At 37.2% G+C, this 21215-nt stretch overlaps 1 protein-coding gene and 1 non-coding gene across 2 annotated transcripts in view; one reads left to right on the forward strand and one right to left on the reverse strand.

Annotated features, from left to right (window-relative positions):
* LOC140140373 (probable ATP-dependent RNA helicase DDX60) overlaps positions 1-21215 on the forward strand; it is a 65056-nt gene that overhangs the window by 4189 nt on the left and 39652 nt on the right. The window contains exons 2-16 of the mRNA XM_072162134.1: positions 2163-2347; positions 3912-4015; positions 4520-4593; positions 5529-5682; positions 7561-7962; positions 9599-9688; positions 10528-10671; positions 11167-11334; positions 12100-12268; positions 12775-12924; positions 14294-14399; positions 15073-15191; positions 16385-16669; positions 18387-18583; positions 20630-20681. Coding sequence (XP_072018235.1) covers positions 2176-2347; positions 3912-4015; positions 4520-4593; positions 5529-5682; positions 7561-7962; positions 9599-9688; positions 10528-10671; positions 11167-11334; positions 12100-12268; positions 12775-12924; positions 14294-14399; positions 15073-15191; positions 16385-16669; positions 18387-18583; positions 20630-20681 — 2386 coding nt within the window. The 5' untranslated portion in view covers positions 2163-2175. The remainder of the gene's footprint in view (positions 1-2162; positions 2348-3911; positions 4016-4519; positions 4594-5528; positions 5683-7560; positions 7963-9598; positions 9689-10527; positions 10672-11166; positions 11335-12099; positions 12269-12774; positions 12925-14293; positions 14400-15072; positions 15192-16384; positions 16670-18386; positions 18584-20629; positions 20682-21215) is intronic.
* On the reverse strand, positions 17908-17980 carry Trnav-cac (transfer RNA valine (anticodon CAC)). Its single transcript has one exon. It is a non-coding gene; the product is annotated as a tRNA-Val (tRNA).

Raw genomic sequence — 21215 nt, forward strand, 5'->3', positions numbered from 1 at the left:
ACCCAAGATAGAGGGGGTGTAAAAAAATTTGCCCCCAATGGGGGGTCATAAAAAATTGACTCCGGTCACCAGTATTATGATAAAAAATTATGCTCGCCCACCCCTCCTAAATTTTTATGCTTTTACCGCCAGTTTTGTTCTTCTGCATCTGCCCATGCATAATATCGACAAATTTTTGTAAGTAAATTCCACACTCTCAACTATTTGGCCTAAATTATGACCATAAACATGGCCTCAGAGTCCTCGATATTGGCAATCGGTATTGGTGTTCATAATTAGCAAAATTTCCTCTATGATCTGCCCCTGTACTTAAACTTCATCTGAAGTATTCATTGTGTAAATATACATCTACAATTATTTTGTGATATCAACCTGTCAGTGTCATGACTGAATAATTATATTAATTTTTAGCTATAGTTAATAACATATAATAATAATATGTGACACGATCTGGTCCATGGGGGCCAAAGGCGGCAAATTTGAAACTAAGATAAAGGTAAAAATATGGAGTAAAAAACAGTAAAATACATAACAAAATAGACATCAAAAAACTTCATAACTTTAGAACCAAGTATGCTAGACATTTGGTGTTTTCAGTAAATGATAGACTATTGCATGTATTATGTAATAATTGCAATAACTCAATTTTCAAAAATGCCTCCTAAATTGACCCCCATGGACCAGATTGTGTCACATATTATATATCTTGATTGGTGTCTTTTTAAGATATGAAAGGGGATCAAACAAATTTTAGACCATAAACTTTTCCAACCCCCCAACCAGTGGCGGCGCCAGGAAATTTTTTCTCGGGGGGCATAGGGGAAAGTGAATTTCAGCAAAAAGTGGAAATTTTCGTAATTTTGGGTTTTTTCTGGGGGGCAAGAGTTCTGACTGGAAGGGATGAAATCAACAATTTAGAACAATAGCAACCGGACGGAACCGCCGGTCGAGTTTTGATTGGAAAATTTAGGGGGATGTGTCTCCCCCTCCAATGTAATTTTAATACAATAGTGTAAAATCGGAGATTGATATCCTCTTTCAGTATGCTGAGTAAATTCTTACAAACTCTATTGCTAGTCTTAAGGGATCTAAAATGGCGTTTATTGCGTTTCGACAGTATTTTTTGAGGGACATGAGAGCACCTCAGACCTATCGAATTGCATTCTGAATCTGAAGCATGTCTTTCTGATATCAAATAATTTTCATTTTTGAAAATCACAATAAAATACAAATTTTATGACAAATTATAAAAATTTGATATTTTTCAAATTTTTGATATATAACAGTCCTCAAGTAAATTATATAAATCTAATGATATATTAAAAAAAAAAAAAAAATTGTTGTGTTGCCCTCAACCGTCCGGTCCTAAATCCTGAAAAATCAAGTTTTTTTTTTTTTTTTTTTTTTTTTTTGAATGATGATTTTTACAGATTTGTTCAAAAAATCAATGTTTTTCACTTAAAATTAATATTATATTGAAAGACTAGTCTTTAATTGATGTCTAACAGGTATCCAGAAGTCAAAATTGACAAATGTCCCTAATTGAAGAAGCATTATTTAATATTTGAGGGGATTTTTAAAATCTGAAGGTTAAAAAAAAAAAAAAAAAAAAAAAAAAAAGAAATCCGACCGCCCGACCCAACTTTCCCATTTTTCCACTTGAGGGCAACACAACAATATTTTTTTTTGGGCCTTATTAAAGTGTATGTAGCAGGGAGGAAAAGCCGACGGTCAATTGAAAATTTTGACCTTTCATATTGAAGATATGGATTTTTTTCCCAAAAAGACCTAATTTTTTTTTGTGTTTTGGGAAAAAAATCCATATCTTCAATCTGAAAAGGTCAAAATTTTCAATTGATCGTCGCTTTTCATCCCACCTACATACACTTTAAGTATAAATCATCAGATTTATAAAGTTTACTTCAAGTACTGTTAAATATCAAAAATATCAATTTTAATGATTTGCCATAAAATGTGTATTAAATTGCGAATTTCAAAAAATCAAAATTATTTGACATCAGAATGACATTCTTCGTATTCAGAATGCAATTCGATATGTCTGATGTGCTCTAATGTCCCAAAATAAATACTGTCCAAACGTTCATACCCCAGCCCTTAATCTGAGATTTTGAGATATTTTGATTTTCTTTGTTTCCAAATAGAACAACAGATCAAATGGCAGAAGGTGGGGATCCTGCAAAGTATGCAGCCAGTGTTGGCAATGAGAGTACCTCAGAAGAAGAAGATAGTGATGATGTCAGTGATGAGTATGATAGTGATGATGACATCCAAAGGAGGAGAAGAGATGATTCAGACAGTGACAGTGATGACTATGAGGAACGGCTAAGTAAGATATTATGTCTAAGAATGAGGTATGCAATACATGTCCAGTTCTTAAAAAGGATGATAACTTCAGTTTGATCAGCTTGTAATCGGCGGAACTTGAATTGTAAGGCTTTTATAACTATGGTATGCCGAAAGTAGACCAGCATTAAGAGTGATATAGTTTGTGTGTTAAAGAAAGTAGACAAAAGGTATAGGACTTTGATTAATAATTTGTGATGCTCCTTGCGAGATGTCACCAGACAATTCTCAAAATAAAATATATTGGTATTAAAGCCTTAATGTACGATCTTTTTTCAGATTATATACCTTTATTTTTTTCAAAACCGATTGTTTGGCATATTTGTAATACTTACACATGTTCCAACTTAAATCTATGAGCAAACTGTCAAATTCACCCTATTTGTAGTAAAACGGGATGATTTTCTGTTGGTCTGACATATTATCATAATTTTTAGATTATGATAATATATCGAACGACTCACAAATCCTAGTCTCCTCTCGCTCCCTCCACATGTGGAGGGGCGTAACTCAAACTGGCTGCGTGGGAGACTAACTCTAAGGCCACACTCGCCGACCTTATCCAAATAGTGCGAGATATTTCGAGTGATAAGAGGTGAAGTTTATGATGTTGTTTCTTTGCAAATTTCCAATGTTTTTCGCGTCCAAATGTATTGGGAACTTTCATAATGATTGCATATTATCATTTTGGAAGAAAAAAAGAAAAATCTAAAAATTTAAAAAAAGGTACATTAAGGCTTTAATATGCGATGTTACTATGGCCCTCAGATTATGAGTTGATCAAAGTATATGTTTAATGCTAGTTCCCCAATCCCTTTTGATTTGAGCAATACAAATGCACAATGACATGTTTAATTGAAGGCCCCTATCCTGGCCCCTATCCAGTGGGCACACCTGGATTATTGCCAGGGGTAGCAAATGGGGGTATAGGTGAGGATGGTGCGATACACACCCCATTGAAAAAAGACCACTTTTCATGCAAAACTGTTCAAAATAGCCCCCAAAAGCTCTTTTTTAAATGGATGTAGTCCAACTGTTGCATTAAAGGTCCACATTTGGGAAATTCCTCACCCCTTCCCTCACAGCTCAGTCCAGCCTATATCGAACTCTTTGTCTAGCTGATTTGACCTCTGATACGTGTGTGAAGGAGTCAGAAAAATGGGGGTCTTTCAGTGAGGGGCTCAATCAATGACATCTTTAAGGAAAGCAACCTCAATTACCAGGAAATAATGATCCTTTCCCTTCTAGGCATAACACCCATAATGCCCAGGGGTAATGCTAAAGGTTTGATGTTACCCATAACTGTTAGTACCCTTTGGTAAGTACAAGTGTGCCCTCCTTCTGACCTGCCAAACATGTCTGCCCTTCTTGCCCAAAATTATTTACCCCCCCTTAATTCACCCCGCCCTGTATACATAATTATTGCACCACTCCGTACTGGAGAGCACCCACAATTTTAGGGCCCTCTGGGGTATTGGAACACTTTTTATAGTCCCTATTTTTAATTTTTTGGTTAATGAGTATATTATTTTTATTTTATTTTGTAGACAAGAAGATCCTAGCACCATTAAATAATGCAGAAAATGAGAGTGACTGTGAATGCTCTGATGATGAAGATGATAATGCAGATGAGAATGACAAAGAAGTACCGGTAAGTTGCTTTTCACAATTTTCTGGCAGCTTACTAGAAGACTGTTATAAAATACCTTATACCAGACACTGGTATAAAACTCATTTGCATAAATTACAGAATAAAGTTTAGGAGAATTGTTATTATTTAGCAAGATTCAATTCTATAATTCTTGCACTACAAGCAGCTTGCACTAATCACCTGTGTATGTCAGCAAACATAGATTGAATACAATACCGCTCTTTTCAAAGATACTAATCTTACAGGTGCGAGAGATCAGCCTTTCTTTGACATCTATGGTTCAATGCATCGGTACCTTGTGAACGTTGTAGTGCAGGGCGGTATAGTTAAAATTGTATTCATCTATTGCTATGGTAGTTAATCTGATTAACTACGTCACGTCACTTACGGCGTATAGAGGTTGCTCCTTGTTGTTAGCTGTTTTTGTTGTTGACCTTTTGCCTGTTTTATTTTTATAAATTGTAGTACACAAATTTTCAAAAAATGTTTCTTTTCTTTTCACAGAAGAGACGTGTAATTAGCAGTGAAAATTTATTCAGCTACTTCTGTGATATGCTTTACTTCTATGCACCCAGAACGTAAGTGATTGTTTAAGGTACACAACTTAAAAGTTGCTCTGATGCTAAAGTAATAATCTTTTTATCTTTAGGCAAAAAATCCTGATCATATGTGATGTGATCAAACAAAATCAGTTGGAAGTTCTAGTGTGCTGATATGGTGGGAAATGTGTTAGTATTTCTTATGCAATTCCTTTGTTTTTTTATGGCTAAATTTTTAATAACTTTCTAACAATAGATGATAGAAACATAGGATTTTCAGTGAAATCAAGCTAACAAATGTCTACTTTTAATGTGGAATTTGATTTGATCCAACTTCACACTCATTTAAGTGATATCTGCTCGTATATATATTTCATTTGGAGGTGACTGTATTAATTCAGAATGTGTGCTACATGTATGTCGCCATTTTGCGGTCGTTGCTATAAATGGAACACTTTCATCCATCACATGAACATGTAGGCCCTACATGTAATTGACATTAAAGATGAGTGTGGTGCCTGAAATGGGCCCATTGGCATAGGGAGCACGTGGGGGGGGCACGTGCCCCCAACCAATCTGAAATTTTAAAAATCACATAGGAAAATTGCAGAAAAACAGCTTGTGCCCCCCAATCAGACCCGGTGCCTCCCCAATCATGGTCAGTGCCCCGACAATGTGATGACCCACGCTACGCCACTGAATGGGCCAGAGCATTTGCCAAATTCTTTTCCAATATTAACATTTTGAAAACATTTTTAAGATGTCGCAGTGTTTTTTAAACGTTTTAAAAATGTTTAACCTTTATATAATCAGACATTTCAATGTTATTAATATGTTTTGACCAAAACCATAACACTTTTATGCTTTAAAAATATATTTATGTTTGTTGATATCCTTAACAATAAAAATCAACAAAATAACTTAACAGCTTTCATGTACTGTTTCTTCATGATAAATGTATTATTTTCAAACAGTCATCTGAATCTGATGCATGACTTCACTGAGTCGGACTTGTTTACAATAGATGGCGACTCCATCCTGGCCGACATCTTTGCTCAATATGGACTAGACCTCAGTCATGGCGGACAACTGCTACACTTGGTGTATCTTGTGGAACTTTTCTTCAAGGTGAGAGATGTTATTGAGGTCCAACATATCCATGTTAGAAATATTGTGTTGGGACACATGGTCAAGTTTACTCCTTCTTTCCATCCCCAGTCACGTAAATTTTGATGGACGTTCTTCAAATAATGTTCTACGTGTAGCTTCAACCCTCCTGTAAGCTATATCCCTCGATCCCCTTTCCCCACCAATCAATGTTGCAGAGTCCAACACGGAGCCTGATGAAGACCCCGATCAACATTGTTACAGGGAGAAAGGGGATCAATTATTTTAGTGCATGGTCCTAAACTGTCCCAAGACTAAATTCTATGATTGTAGAATTATAATAACTGCTTCTATTGTTGTTTAGAACATTAATTGTAAGCGCCACTATTTTTCAACCTTGTCACCGTCAGATCTCCGAGTTTGATCTTTCTGTACCACTTTGTCACTCAAAGACCTAGCTGTGAAACGTATTTTTTTTTTAATCTATGGGTTTATTTTAACAAGCAGATAAATGAAGAATTTGTTTAGAAAAGGGATTAAATCAACTTCGTTTAGTTTGTGAGATTTTTTTTTATATAACAAGAATGTTGCACTTCTTTGATTAGGTTTATTTTCTGCCCTATGAGGGATATTATATGTTGAAACTTAACCCTATGAGAACAACCTGTCTATTGGTCAAAAAGAAGTTTTCATTATCAATTGGACCAATCAGCAACATTGTTACAATAATTTCACTACACAAAAAAATTGGGATGAATTATTTGCAAAACTCCATTCTGATTGGTGATTATAATGAAGATATCATGTTATTGACCAATCAGAGGCAATGTTATATTGGCAGGTAGTGCTCAGGGGGTTAAAACTGATTTGGTTTTATTCTATTATTGTCACTGTATTTTCTATGTATTTCTTTATCCAAGTGGATATAATCCTGTATGGAAACAAACAGATTTGACCAATTAAAAACCATTTGACCAGAAAATTTTTATTTGAAAATATGGTGAACCTGAAAGACAATGCCAAATCAAACAAATTCACCTTTTCGGTAAATCCCATAACCCTTTGCGAGTACACCTGAGAACTCGTCATACTGCGTCGCGCCGATGCGCACATCGTTTATCGAACATCGTTACTGCGCATTACAAGTCGGCGTGACGTCAAATGACGAGTTCTCAGGTGTACTCGCAAAGGGTTATGGGATTTACCGAAAAGGTCAATTGACAATTGTGCACATTTTTTGAAACAACACCAATTTCAGTCATGTGCAATTTTAAAATAAATAATGCCATTGATTTTACATTGTTTGTTTGTTTTTTTGTTTTTTTTTAAATTTCATTTGATTAAGAACATTTCTATCAATGTTCTACCTGAAAAAGAACCAGATTTCCACAAAAAAATGGATTAAAATAGTGAGTCATATTCAAATTCCAGAAAATTATGGAAAATACCCAGGGCCATGACTTCGGACCCAAACATTCTACAGATGTGGAACAAAGGTTAAAATGTGTATTTTGTATAAACTCCCTTTAATTTTCTACATTTAACTCAATTTTGACAAATGATTTAATTCCTTTTGTCAGTGACATGAGAACTACATGTACCTGCCAATTGGCCAGAAAGAAGTTTTCATTATCAATTGGCCCAATCAGCAGCATTGTTAGAATAATTTCACCATGCAAAAAAATTGGGGTAAATTATTTGCAAAGCTCCATTCTGATTGGTGATTAAAGTGAAGATATCATGTAACTGACCAATCAGAGGCAATGTTAGATCAGCAGGTAGTGTTCAGGGGGATAAATGTCAGTGACAATTTAAATGCAAAGGGGACAATTAAATCGCGCCTTTGATATGACCGTACACATTTTAATTCTCACATTAAATGCTTACTATATTTTACAGGACTTCAAAGAGCGTGAGGGACAGTTCCATATTGTATTCTTCAAAGAAACAGAAACCATCTGGCATCACAATGCACTTAAACTTCTGGCAAGACGTATAATCATCAAGCATCTAGCGCACAACACCAACTGCCACTTGGTTACACACATACCTCATCCGTTCTCGAAAGAATGGAAGGAATACATTGACCATTATCGTCCAGCATTTGTTATGCTCAGTGATGGGGAGTCTCTTCCTCAACATAGTCCATTCCAGTCATTGGTGCGAGGCCTGTTGATGTCCTGTCTCATTTTGGATTTGGATTGTGCCTTCTGTTCACCATTGGAGCGATCACTGCGAAGTGTTAATACGTTTTATATTGAAGCCAGGAAAGCACCTCCAGGAATCAGAGCTGATTTTCAGGTAATCATATTGCTAGTTACAGTTTGATCAGCTGGTAATGTGTGTGTGTGTGTGGGGGGGGGGGAGGTGCAAGTACCCTGATTGGAGGGGCCAGGGGGTATATGCCCCAAGTCTTTCCCTTGGGTAGGCAACTGTATTTGCAACATTGAAGCATAACTGTTTGCATCATAATGTAATTTAGATAATAATTAAGACAATTATTAGAAACATTCTGCATAATACACTTTTAAATGTACTATTGGCACAGTTATGCAGAATTAAGCCTGTGACTTCTCTTGATGGAAGAAATGAACTTGTTGTGTTTGTCCACTCAGAACAAAACTGCTTTTAAATTTTGTCTGCAATTCAGAATGCACCAGGTAGGACTTAGGGGTGTAGAAACCTACAGTGTTTACTGTTACATTACATTCCCTACATTGTCTGCATGATATACTAATGCGATACACTCTTTTCATGTTCATTCTCGTAGAAAGCGACCTTGTGCACATAAAATAGGGAAAAGGTTTTAGCATAACATTAACAAAAGAGCAAGCTCTGAATCCAGTGTAAAAGCTATGGGCGTGAAACTGTCTGATTTACATGTAAAGGCATCATATTTTGAGACCCAAAATGCCTTTTTAGGCCTTTATAGCAACTTCGGGTTTGTCTGGTTCGTCATGATGAATGATATGTTGGTAGAAGTTATTCTGCTGTGGTTCTGACATATTGGTAGCGTTTAAACATATACACACAACTAAAATTGTTCACTCACGTGAGCTTTCGACATGAGCGACTCTGTGTCTTTTTCAAACTGATGGTGATTGAGTTATTGATCTGGGATGTCACATGATGAGCTGACGATGTCATGTGACAGAACAGGCTCATAGACTGGAGGTAGCTGGTGGCGGCCTTTATCCTTGTTGAGTGAACTGGGGTGGCATCTGATGTTGATGGCTTCCCTTACACCACGGTTAAACCAGTTGGAGTCCTGATCAAGCACTTTTACATCCTTCCACGCGATGGTAGTGTGTTTCACGGCTTGAGCGACAGGCGAGGAGGTATATTGCTCTTGCGTTTATGCTCCGTCAGCCTAGTGCTAAGTGTGCGTTCAGATTCACCAACATATGCAGCGGGCAATTTTCACATGAAATGTGATAAACAGTTCCGGAACGATGCTCAGTTGCGGTCTTGTCCTTGGGAGCGACGAAGTTCTGACAGGCGGAGTTAACCGGCTTGTAGTGTGTGCGAATGCCTTTGGCTTGGAATAGGCGAGCAACAGTCTCGGAGACCCCCTGTATGTAGTGAATCACGTACACACTACCTTTGGCCGGTGGTCTGTTTTGATACTTAGCTTTCTGTTTGTCCTTTTCTTTGTCCTTTTCTTTGTTCTGTCACATGACATCGTCAGCTTGTCATGTGACTTCCCAGATCAATAACTCAATCACCATCAGTTTGAGTCATCGTGTCGAAAGCTCACGTAAGTGAACAATTTTAGTTGTGTGTATATGTTTAAACTCTACCAATATGATGAATGATGTTCGTACATATTACACCATGTGCCACCCAAGAACAAATAGTTGGTTCTATCAAATATGAGAAAATGAAGTAAATTAAAAGTAGTTTGTGTGTCTGACTTTTTTTGTTCTTGATCTTGCAGAGAAGTGGCATGTTTTCTGTGTATAAGCGCAAAACACAAAAATTAAGATTGCCTCATGCAGAAGGGTATGCTGATTCTGAAGTGGAACAGGTGAGTCAAGCAAAAACATGTAGCACTTTAAGAGAGGGCAAGTCAAATATCAAGGAAGAAAAATGGATGAAAATGGTAAAAAATTGTCAAAAATTGACTAAAAGTACAAAAAAGGCATAAAAATTTCAGGGTAACCAGCATCCCAAAGGTGGCAATACTAGTCACAGGGGGGTGGCTGCACCACTGATCTTGAGCAAAACTAGATGCAACACACTTTGTCATGCATTGCTGATAAAATTGTTGCCTTATTTGCTGTTTTCCTATGTATCTCAAACTTATAGTCTTTGCCATTTGTAGGTTTTAGGACATTTTGGGCCAATTGAAATCCATGCACCCCTATCGAAGACATGGCCTTAATCTCTAACACGACTTTCAAACAGAGTTACTTGATTGGATGATCACATTTGAAAGCTACACCCTCTATGTGGGATATTAAATTTATGTCTTCCATAGGGGTGTAAGGATTTCAACTGGAATAGCCCAATCTTATAAAGCCAAAAAAAATTGTTTGCTAGCCCTCCACCGACCGACCCAAAATTGGCCAAAATCAGGGTTGGCCCTGTAAAAAAATTATTTTTAATTATTAGTGTATGGTGTATCTTGCGTTTTGAAGGTCTGAAGTGAAGTATTAATGTACATTGTATCTTTCCCAATGACCAATGTTCATTACCTTCTAACAGGCCTATACAGTAGTGAATCATTAAAAATAATTAAAATAAAAAAATTCTGACCGACTGACCGACCTACCCAATAAATCCCACTGGAGGGCAAACAAAATTTTTTTTTTCTTGACCTAAGACTATGCAGCCTTTGTCATAAATTTGACATATCTTTCACAGGTATGCAGCCGACTACTCTCGGCTATTGAGAAACATGGCAACAACAGACACCTGATAAGTAGCAGTCGTGATGTGATTACTATCATTGCATGTGCTGAAGTCATGAAAGAATGTGAAGCGGATCATGGTGTAACAGAGAAAACGGTGAGTTGGTAATATTCCAATATCATACTCTCTAAATGAACATCAGAGAAAACGGTGAGTTGGTAATATTCCAATATCATACTCTCTAAATGAACATCATCACATGTTACGTTTACGCTCCATAAGTCCTATACTTTGTCTACTTTCTTGAACACACAAAATATAGACCAGACAGGTCAACTAATAGCAATCTTAACATGGGTCTACTTTTCGGAGTAGTTGTAAAAGCCTGACATTTCCCGCCTATTACGAGCTGATCAAACTATACAAATTGATAGATTAATGCTGTAGCAGACCTGGTTCAATATTGTTAAGCCATTCAATTGATTGTGGGTTTATTTCGTATCCCTGTATGTATATATTTGTATCCGGTTGTCATCATGGCAAATATTCATGTCTCATAGGGACTTGAGCGTCAATTTTTCAGCATATAATGTGGGAATTATACGACAAGCAATACATTAAACTTTATCACATTTATTCATTGTTTTACAGAAAACACTTATCTTAGGAGCCTCCAGGTTGTTTCTTTTACATACCGTTTTACTACAATACCTACCTTTGGAATCCAGAGCTCAGAACACACCAGATGATGAGACAGCAGAAGATGAGAGCTCACCACTTCATAAACTTCATCGTAACATGAAAGTACTTCTTCGTAAGGTCAGTAAATCAGATTGTATGTTTCAAGATTACTTTATATCTGTCTGCCTGACTATTTGTGTACATGTATGTGTCATTGGCGTACACAGGGGGAGGGGTGTTACGGGTGTGAAACACCCCCTTGGGTCTGTCCATATGGGTGTGAAACACCCCATTGGGTCTGTCCAAAAAATAAAATGGGGGGAAAGTGAAGGCAAAGAAAGAGAGAGATGGGGAGAGAGGGGGAGATGAGACTGGAGATGAGCAAGGCATGTGCCTATAGATGCCTTAACAACCCACACACATATGTGACATGATCAAGGGGAATGAGTCGCATGTCAGCCCTAGTCGAAAATGAGATTTACACATGTTTCTAAAGAGGACATAATAAGAGCTTTCAGAAACTGAAAACCCCATGTTGATATGACTTTTCTTTGTGAAGTTACATCAATTTATCAATTGCTCAAAACAAGAATTTTAACACTTTCTTTGTTAATATCTCAAAACCAATATTAGCGACATCCGACTCATTTCCCTTGATCGTGTCACATATTATCTCACCCCTATACCCGGCATCGTACGTGCGTGTTAATTGTTGATACATGTTGTTAACACCTCCACACCCTCCACATCATTTGCTTCATATGAGATGCAGAATTGTTCTAGTTTGTTTCTGCGCACCATCAGCAAGGACCCAATTGCACCCAATTGACCCCCATAGCTGACGGCACTGCTGTACATGGCCATATCTCTGGTTTTAATTCTGTGGGTCAACTCTTTACCCAGATACATGAGGCAATGGCAAAGCTGGTAGGATCATACGACCAACTTTGTGCCAATCTGACAGACCTTAATGGAATCCGAGAAACACAAAGCCTAGCTGATCTCATGGATGGCAGATTATTCTTCATCACCATATATCTGCTGCAGAAATATCATGAGAATAATATACAAGGTAAAGAGATTGTTTTAATATTATTGCCACTTCATATGAATAAATTTGCTTCCAGCTTAGGAAAATATCAATGAGGTTGTGAAAATGAAACTAGTACGTTTCACTTGGGAGAGGTGTAAAAATTCATTACATTTGAAAAAAATGGTGCAGAAGATGATGAATTTTCCAAATTTCTTGAAATACATTTTAGGTGGGGAAGGCAGTTCCCATTAAAACTAGTTAGGACTGTTAACCTGTCATCAATTTTTGATTTGTTCCCTTATTAATTTGAAGTGAGATTTTTCTTTTGAATTTAATAAACCATGAACACTTTTAGCCAGCTTTTTAAGGGATCCTTTAAACTAAACATTTGACCTTCCTTTCCTCTATGACATGATATAGTAGACACCAGAAACTAAAATTCTGATATTTTATTGATGTTCTTGTCTTTTAAGAAAAGAAGTAGTCTTTTAAGTGACTTGTAATTGATTATAAATAAGCCTGTTTTTCAACCTCATTCCTTACAGTGTCATATCCTGACCATGTAGTGTGTAAGTTTCGATTCCTATGGCAAGTTTCCTACTCACTTGCCTTCCCGGATAATGCCAATCCAGTTGATGATGAAGAGCTGCTCAGGGCACCTTTACATTTCTACTCAAGTACACAAAAAGAATTGGGTAAGGATAAATTCTTTCAGTATGCTGCGCTCCTGGAGCACAATGGGTGTGCTCCTGGAGCACAACTACCATGCATGATGTGCTCCTGGAGCACAACTACAATGCATGCTGTGCTCCTGGAGCACAGCTACCACACATGCTGTGCTTTTGGAACACAACTACCACATATGCTGTGCTCCTGGAGCATAACTACCATGCATGCTGTGCTCCTGGAGCACAACTACCATGCATGTTGTGTTCCAAATTGATATTCTGAGTAATGGGCCAATTAGTTTCCTGCCTTACACAGGATTGAACAGGGATATCATAGTTCAACTGTTATTTATTGATTAAATAAACCTCTTTTTAATAAGTACTTTCAAGGAGTTGAAAGTCCACTTAGTCCCACAGTCAAATGCCATGAAATTAAGAATTCCAAAATTTGATTTTTTTTTTATGGGAATGTCATCTTTAAAGGCCTATAACTTAAAAACATGTCCGGGTTTTGTCAGAGCTGGTCACATTTGTCAATTTAAGTGGACCAATCTGCCGAATGTTTTGTGTTGAATTCACTCAATGACAAATTGTGACATGATCTATGGAAATTAATGAGTCTGAAGTCAAAAATAGTTACAATTACTAGTCCTTTAAAAAGGCAACTCTTTACATGCAAATACTGAACCTATTGTTACAGGCAATTCATCAGTTGCTCAGAACATTTTGCAGAGAAACAAAATATTTTAAACACTGTTTTTATTTATAACTCAAAATCAATACTAAAGGTTTAAAGGTTTGCTAAGTTTAAAGGTTTGCTAATAGGAAAAATATCTAATCCTTGATCATGAGCGACAACTTGGGTACACACCATATTTGCTTCGAGCATACTATGCAAAGACTATACACTTACGGTGCTAGCTCCTCTTTTGAGAATTGACCAGTCACGGTCTTTGGTCGTGTGATTTTGTTGTTCCATGAAAAGTATGCTGACCCAACAGTACGCAGGTGGTGCATTCTCTCATGACCGAGAGTTAGATATTTTGCCTATAGCAACATTAGGATCATTGACGAAATGTTAACTCTTTGGTTTGAAATAGCATATTGTGAACAACATTTGAGGGAGTTCTTGATTTAGGATAGAGCAGGGATGTGCAGCAAAAAGAGACCCAGCAATACACTAATGTAATTTTTTTGTTCAAAATTATGGCAAATTTCCCAATTCGGGAAAATGTTTGCAAGTTTTGCTAAAAAAACAATGAAGAATCTGCAGTTTTTCATCTCTAAACCAGTTTTATGAACATTGTGATCCAAAGGTATACCAGCCTGAATTATGTATCCTAAATTTGCCATACCTACCTTTTTACTAAGAAATTTTTCCCCTTCTATCTTGTAGCCAGTGAACACAGCTCTGACAACATCAAGAAAGCTTTCATACCTCTGACATCTCAGCTTGTGACAGACTATGCAGGAGGGTTAGTCACAGAGCTGGCATCAGATAGGCAAGTACAAGGACCAATTACGGTTTGTTCCTTCATATAATTTTACTCAAAATTAGGGTTAGGGTTAAGGTTAGAATTAGGGTTATTTTAGGGTTAGGATTAAGGTTAGGGTTAGCTACTATCATGGGGAGTCACATTTAGTCCACAATATTCAGGGAAGTAAGTTTTCCTGCAACTGCAGAATTTCAGGTATTCTGACAATGTTTCAGGCCTGCAATTGAGTCACTAATGTTACTGGTTTGACAAATGTGACCCAATTGCAGGTTAGTCATAGAGCTGGCATCATAATAGGCAATTAGTACAAATCCTAATTACTATCATGGGGTGTCACATTTAGTCAAACAATTTTCAGTTTTCCTGCAACTGCAGGATTTCAGGTCGGATTTTTTTTTACTTTTAAAGCTGTAAATTGTGTTTGATAAAGGCCTTGGAAATTTTTTTCTGTTTTAAAATTAAATTTTTATTTATTTATTTATTCACTTTTTGCAAAAAAAACAAAACTCTAGGGTCTGCCCTAATTTTAGGGTCGGTCGGGTTACGCCAATCAAACAATTTTTTTAGGCCTAATGTTACCGGGTTTGATGTCAGGCATTTGCTCAAAAGCCACTTGTTAGATGACCGTCCATGTCTTCATAGTCTATGGTTTGATTAGTCCAACATTTCATTTTTGTAGTGCAATGGAAGTAACAGCTGCTGCAGCCCTGAAACGGAAAACCTTCAGAGAGAATTACCACTGGCATACTGGGCAACCACTGAAGGATGACTATGAAAACACAAAGGAAGATAGAGTGGGTAAGTCTCCAGGGGTCTATTTCAATAAACTTTTTTAAAACCCTTCGTAACTCTGGTAACCGTTCGTAAAGTTACGAATACCCAATTCTAGACGTAACTTTACGAAGGGTCCCAGTAGTAAATCCCTATTGCTTATATACGAAGGGTAGCCTACCATTCATGAAATGGAACTTACGACTCATCATAAGTTATGAATGATGTTAAGACTTAGGAAGCTTGGAAAAGTTTAGTGAAATGGACCCAGACGAAATTTATCGTCAGAAAGTAAGAGAATAAAGGCCCCAATTGTTTTAATTACCCAGTCATTGTTTCTGTTACAAGTTAACCCCATGGGCAATACTGCCTTTCTTATAGTGCCCTTGATTGGTTAATTTCATGATATACCCATCTGAGTAACCAATCAAAATAGAGATTTAGTGGTTTAAAGCTAAATCCCATACAGGCTATTCCTACCATGTCTGTAATTTGCTCAATACATCATGTTGTTGATATAGCCCTCTATGTAACCAATCAAAATACTTCTTAGAGGCTGATAATTTGGCTGGTAGTGCCCATGGGATAAGATGTGGGGAAAAGAAGATGCAATAGTCTTACATTGTAATTACAAGAAAAAGTATAATTTAGTAGTTGGAGTCTAGGAACCATGGGGGATTTCCAATCACCAATAAAAAATAAAGATGTGCTGGATGAGTTAAATAAGCACTAGTTGCTTTGAATTTGATATTTTTGGTCAATCACTATCCAGGGGGCCAGTTTTGTGAGAATAGTGTCCTGTGGTCAACTAAAATTGAGATGGAACCAGGGGCCATTTATATTTCTGGGGGCTCCACCTGACTTTGCTAATTGAAGGCAAAAATGTGTGCACTTTGAAAATATAGAAGCAAAAGGAATTGCTCTCAGGGGAATATGTGGAAGCCAAAAAGACAAAAAAGATGTATATAATATTATTACAATAGAAGACAATGAGATCCGAGATAAATCCTTTCTTTTCACATGAGAACTTTCAGGATGTTTGATGTATAGATTCCCCCAGTTACTGAAAATAATATTTTCCATTGATAATACAAGTTGTATTGAGGTCATCTGCTGCATTTCGTATGCGCACAAGAAATCAGGGTCGCAATATTTCAGATTTTTACAGTCATATTGATTGTCTGTTTCTTTATTTTCACATGTTTAATGTTTCTTCATAGACAAGATGCCAAGGTGGGTAACAGACACTCTTATGTTGGACCTCCTCAAAGAACTTGGCACTGAAGGATTACATCAGGTGTATACTGCCCTTGGCCTCCGGAAACATGAAATCGAAGAGGCAGAATCTCACGAATTTAACAACGAATGGCGTGTGAAGAAAGTCTTTCGTTTTTGGAAGGCCAAAGAAGGGTTTGCTGCTGATGTTGATGCTCTCTTTGCAGCCTTGGAGGAGTGTGAACTGACAGAAGTCAAGGAGAAACTACAGGCCAAATGGAACTCTAAAGGTAACAAATTTCACAAGTTGGACCTAGCAAAAACAAAACATTGTTTTTTTTTAATACATTGTACAGAAAATGTTTATTGTCGGGTTATATAAAGAAGGAATCTTTGGTGCCAACTTGCGGAGGCTTTCGCCCTGCAGTGGGCTAAATACGGCTGATGATGATGATAATGAGCCCTGGGGAGGGTAAAATTGGGGGGGCAAGAAATTTTTGGCAAGCTGAGAGGAAGAAAGCGATTTTTGGCACACATTCATGGGGCGCCTTTAATAAAACACTCTAAATAGGCTTAGGAAAACAGTACGGAAACACTTAAATATGCAAATTTTCCTGCTCGCTGCGCTCGCAACATACATCTAGACCATTTAAGGTTTGCAAATTGGGATCCAAAAAATTTGGTATGTTCAAAAGGGGGGGCAAAGATTTTTTGGCGGGCTGAGAGCGAGGGGGCAAGCAATTTTGGCTAGCCGTTTGAAATTTACCTCCCGGGGTTCATAAATATTGCACAGCCCCTAACAGTATTTGAAAACTTGATGCAAAACATTTTAACATAATATTATCTAAGAGTTGACAAAATATTTTGCAAAAATGTTTGTAAAAACATTTCAAAATTACATTTTAGTTGTAGTGTTTTTCATTTAAACAGGAAGCCCGCTTGCCATTTCTCCACAGAAGAACTGACTTACACCTGTATTTTACATGGATAAATTTTAACCTTGACTAATTCCCTAAGGAACTTGAACCAAAAGTGGGGCTTCCACTTTTAAAACGTTTTCATGACCTTGATATAACCTGATGTTAGTTTAAAAATTCTAATACATGTAAATAACATTTTTGTATTTGGAGGGATTCTCAAAAACTATTTTTAAAAACCAATAATTGTTAGGAGTGTTTATATCACTCGCAATAATTATGGCAAAAGTGGAAAGCTACATTTTGTTGTCACTTTTCACGTTCTAAGTAACACAGCACTCAATAATTCATTTTTTGTGCGTGTATAGTTTAATGTATAGAAGCTTCAAATTGCTGATTACGTAAAATTACATGGTTCGTAATTAAGGTGGCCCCCACACAAAGGTGTGTAAATATCAAGGTTTATAAATACGAATATGCAAATAAGCTCATTAATATTCAGGAGAAAGAAGAATTACGCATCGCACACTGGCACAATCAAACATGAAATTGCAAGTGATAACATGACATGCATAGGCAGATAAACCAGAGTAAAAACTTGTGGACATACCTGTCTATGCAGTGACTTGAACCCCAGACCTCTCACTTGTGGGACGAGCGCTCTAACCACTGAGCTACACAGACTGTCCCTAATAAACAGGACTCAAGTCTGGTACTTGCAGATATGAGCAGTCAGGACATAGCACACCAGTGTACGAGATTTCATTAATATTCATAAATATATAAATAACATGACACAAAACTATACAGCACATCAGGCCAACATATCCTATCACCTTACCAAGTTTGAAGTTGATCTGTTATTGTGTTGGAGCTGCACAGGGGATTAATGAATTAGCTTCTGAACGTACAGCCAGGCAAACAAAGAAACATCCACGCAACCATTTGGATGATAACATATATGTGTGGGGCCAAAAATATGTGGAACAGATCAAAATTGGCAACTCATAAAAAATTACATACACTTGAATTTCCACTTTTACAGTATTGCACATATGACTTTCATATGATGAATTATTTTCCTTTGTAGGTCTTTCACATGACAAATGGGCCAGAAGAAAACAGCTAAAAGACAAGCAACTCTTTGCCCGATTCCAGAGGAACTATGGAGAATCTCTTGAAGGGAAAGCCCATGGCTTCAAACAAATAACTATCATAGTGGACAAGAACAGTAGTGCAAAAAGAAAGCCTGGGAAAGGTGGGCATCAAGGGCAGAAAAATAAACAGGTATGTGTGTTACTTTGTGCTTTGCCAGTTGAAATCCATACACCCCCTATGAAAGACATGGTCTTAATATTCCTCAGAGGGAGTGTGAATTCCAAATGGGGTTACCTGAATGGGTGACTTCATTTAAAATCTACACTCCCTGTGAGGAAGATTAAGGCCATGTCTTCCACAGGGGGTGTGTGGATTTCAACTGGAATAGCCCATTAATTTCAAGGTTGATACACTGGAACCTTACTATGTTCTTTCTAGATTCTAATATGCATATAACCCTGTAGGGCGAACTTCGCTATTCCAAAGGTTCGCTATTCCGAAGGTTCACTATTCCGAAAATTAAAAGGTTCTCTATTACGAAGGTTCCCTATTCGAAAACAGAAAAGGTTCTCTATTCCAAATATGAAAAAGGGTTCTCTATTCCGAATATGAAAAAATGGGTTCTCTATTCCGCACACGAAAGAAGGTTCTTTATTCCGATATAAGCCACCGTGTTCTCTATTCCGAAAATGAAAAAAGGTTCTTTATTCCGAATATGAAAAAAGGACTCTCCAGTCCGAAATCTGGGGCCCGTGACCTTTGACCTCTGGGGCCAAGATCGGCAAAGGATAAATCTACGGGGTAGGGCCCGTTAGTGTACCACATATGGGCTCTGGGGCCTTTGTAGTTTTAGCGCTAGCCTTGACAGAATGATGTGTTTGATGCGGAGGAAAAGGCCCTAAAAGAAACCAAGTAAAGTTTTTTCGGTTAGCCATGATGTTACGAATTCCACTGCATATAACATATTCGGAATAGAGAACCTTTTTTCATATTCGGAGTAGAGAACACGGTGACTTGTTTCGGAATAAAGAACCTTTATTTGTTTTCGGAATAGAGAACCCATATTTGAATATTCGGAATAGAGAAACTTTTTTTATATTCGGAATAGAGAACCTTTCTGTTTTCGGAATAGAGAACCTGTTTGTGTTTTGGGAATTTTCAGAATAGAGAATCTTCGGAATAGAGAACCGTTTTTTTGGAATAACGAACCTTTAATTACATTGAATAGCGAATGGTAAAATTACATCGTTCGAAAAGCGAACCTTGAATAGCGAATCTTGGAATGGCGGACCTTGAATAGCGAGAGGACCCCACCCTGTATACTTTGCTTAACTCAACATAGGCGAGACTGATATCATTTTGGATTGATATAGATTCGTAAACATAACTCTTGTCCTATTGTGAACCTGCAACTCCAATCCAATCATGTAAAACTCATATCATGAACTTACCCATTGCTGTAACCATTGTAACCCAATAGTTATGCAGCCTAACTCTAATCTAAATCTGGCCTTATACACTTCCCCATACTCTATCATGCTAAATTTAACCTTGCTTAACACTGAGAGCTTCTGTGTGTGGCTGCTTCCTGAATAGGCTGTGCACAGTTTGGATTTGAAGCTAGATGTTAAAGCCAGTCAAGCCCTGGTAAATATCATTCCTGTTTTGTCAATTCTGCCAAACTTGCTGCTACTGCCTTCTTTGGTCCTGGGAGCACTCCCTCTCCAGAAGCAGCAACTGTCATGGCACCAATGAAGAAGAACCAAAGAGTCTGTCATGTGTGCAAGAAAAATAGCGTACTTCCGAATAATATCGCTATTTGCATGTGAAACTTCAATTCAGTGTGCATTGTCATTTGTAAGGTCTTAGCTAGGATTTAATAAATGCCTGTCATTTTCACCAAAACTGCCTGTGCAAAATTTGACCCTGAAAATAAAAACAAGACCTCTGCCCCTTCTGGGAGTTCAGTCAGTTCAAAGAGGTATTGCTATAGCCTTAATTTGTTTGCCTGGTCTTGTTTTGGTTCACAGAACTTATTCAAGCATTACTTTTAGAATTTAGCATATGTCATTTTTTGCTTTTCCCAGGAGCAAACTACCTGTCCAAAATGACAGGTGGAAGGGTGGCTAGCTAACACCCCGGTTGTTTGTGTTCTGCATGTAATACATTTTGCCAAAAATGCAAGCTAAGCAAATACATCCTGCTGTATGTAGTTGTTTTAATTGTCTTTTCTAGGGTTTGTCAAACAAAGAAAAGATACGTCAAGCTAATGAACAGAAAGACAAGGGTAAGAATATTATGAATATTTAAGAGCCAATTATGAGCAAATATGTTTGCCATAGACTGTTTGCTTATTGGTTTTTGGAGCACTTTGTTGTTGGTGTTGTTGTTGTTGTTGTTGTTGTTGTTGTTGTTGTTGTTGTTGTTGTTGTAAAAAAAAAAAAAAAAAGTCAAATTGTTTATAAAAATTGCTATCACATCATCTATAATGGCATGATATACCATGAAATGATTTTGCATAAATCAGATAACAAACTAGTCACATTGGTTGCATCCATCACATCATCTGTCCTAAACTAAATTGTTTCACACAGAGCTATAAGTTAGGGACTACAGCTTTTAAAGTCTACTGAGCTCAGCCATGCTTTGCTGTCTTCGATAATAGTTCATGTACGCCAGAGCGTACGATAGGAACAAGCGAACAGTATATGAGTTTGCTGATATCTATCTGAGCAGTCAGCAAAGCAACAGGATTATAAACGCGGTCTATATGGTATAACCATAATTAGTTTTCTTTGTCTTCTGTAAGTACATAACAACC

This window comes from Amphiura filiformis, chromosome 19, assembly GCF_039555335.1.
Source record: "Amphiura filiformis chromosome 19, Afil_fr2py, whole genome shotgun sequence".
Taxonomy (NCBI): domain Eukaryota; kingdom Metazoa; phylum Echinodermata; class Ophiuroidea; order Amphilepidida; family Amphiuridae; genus Amphiura; species Amphiura filiformis.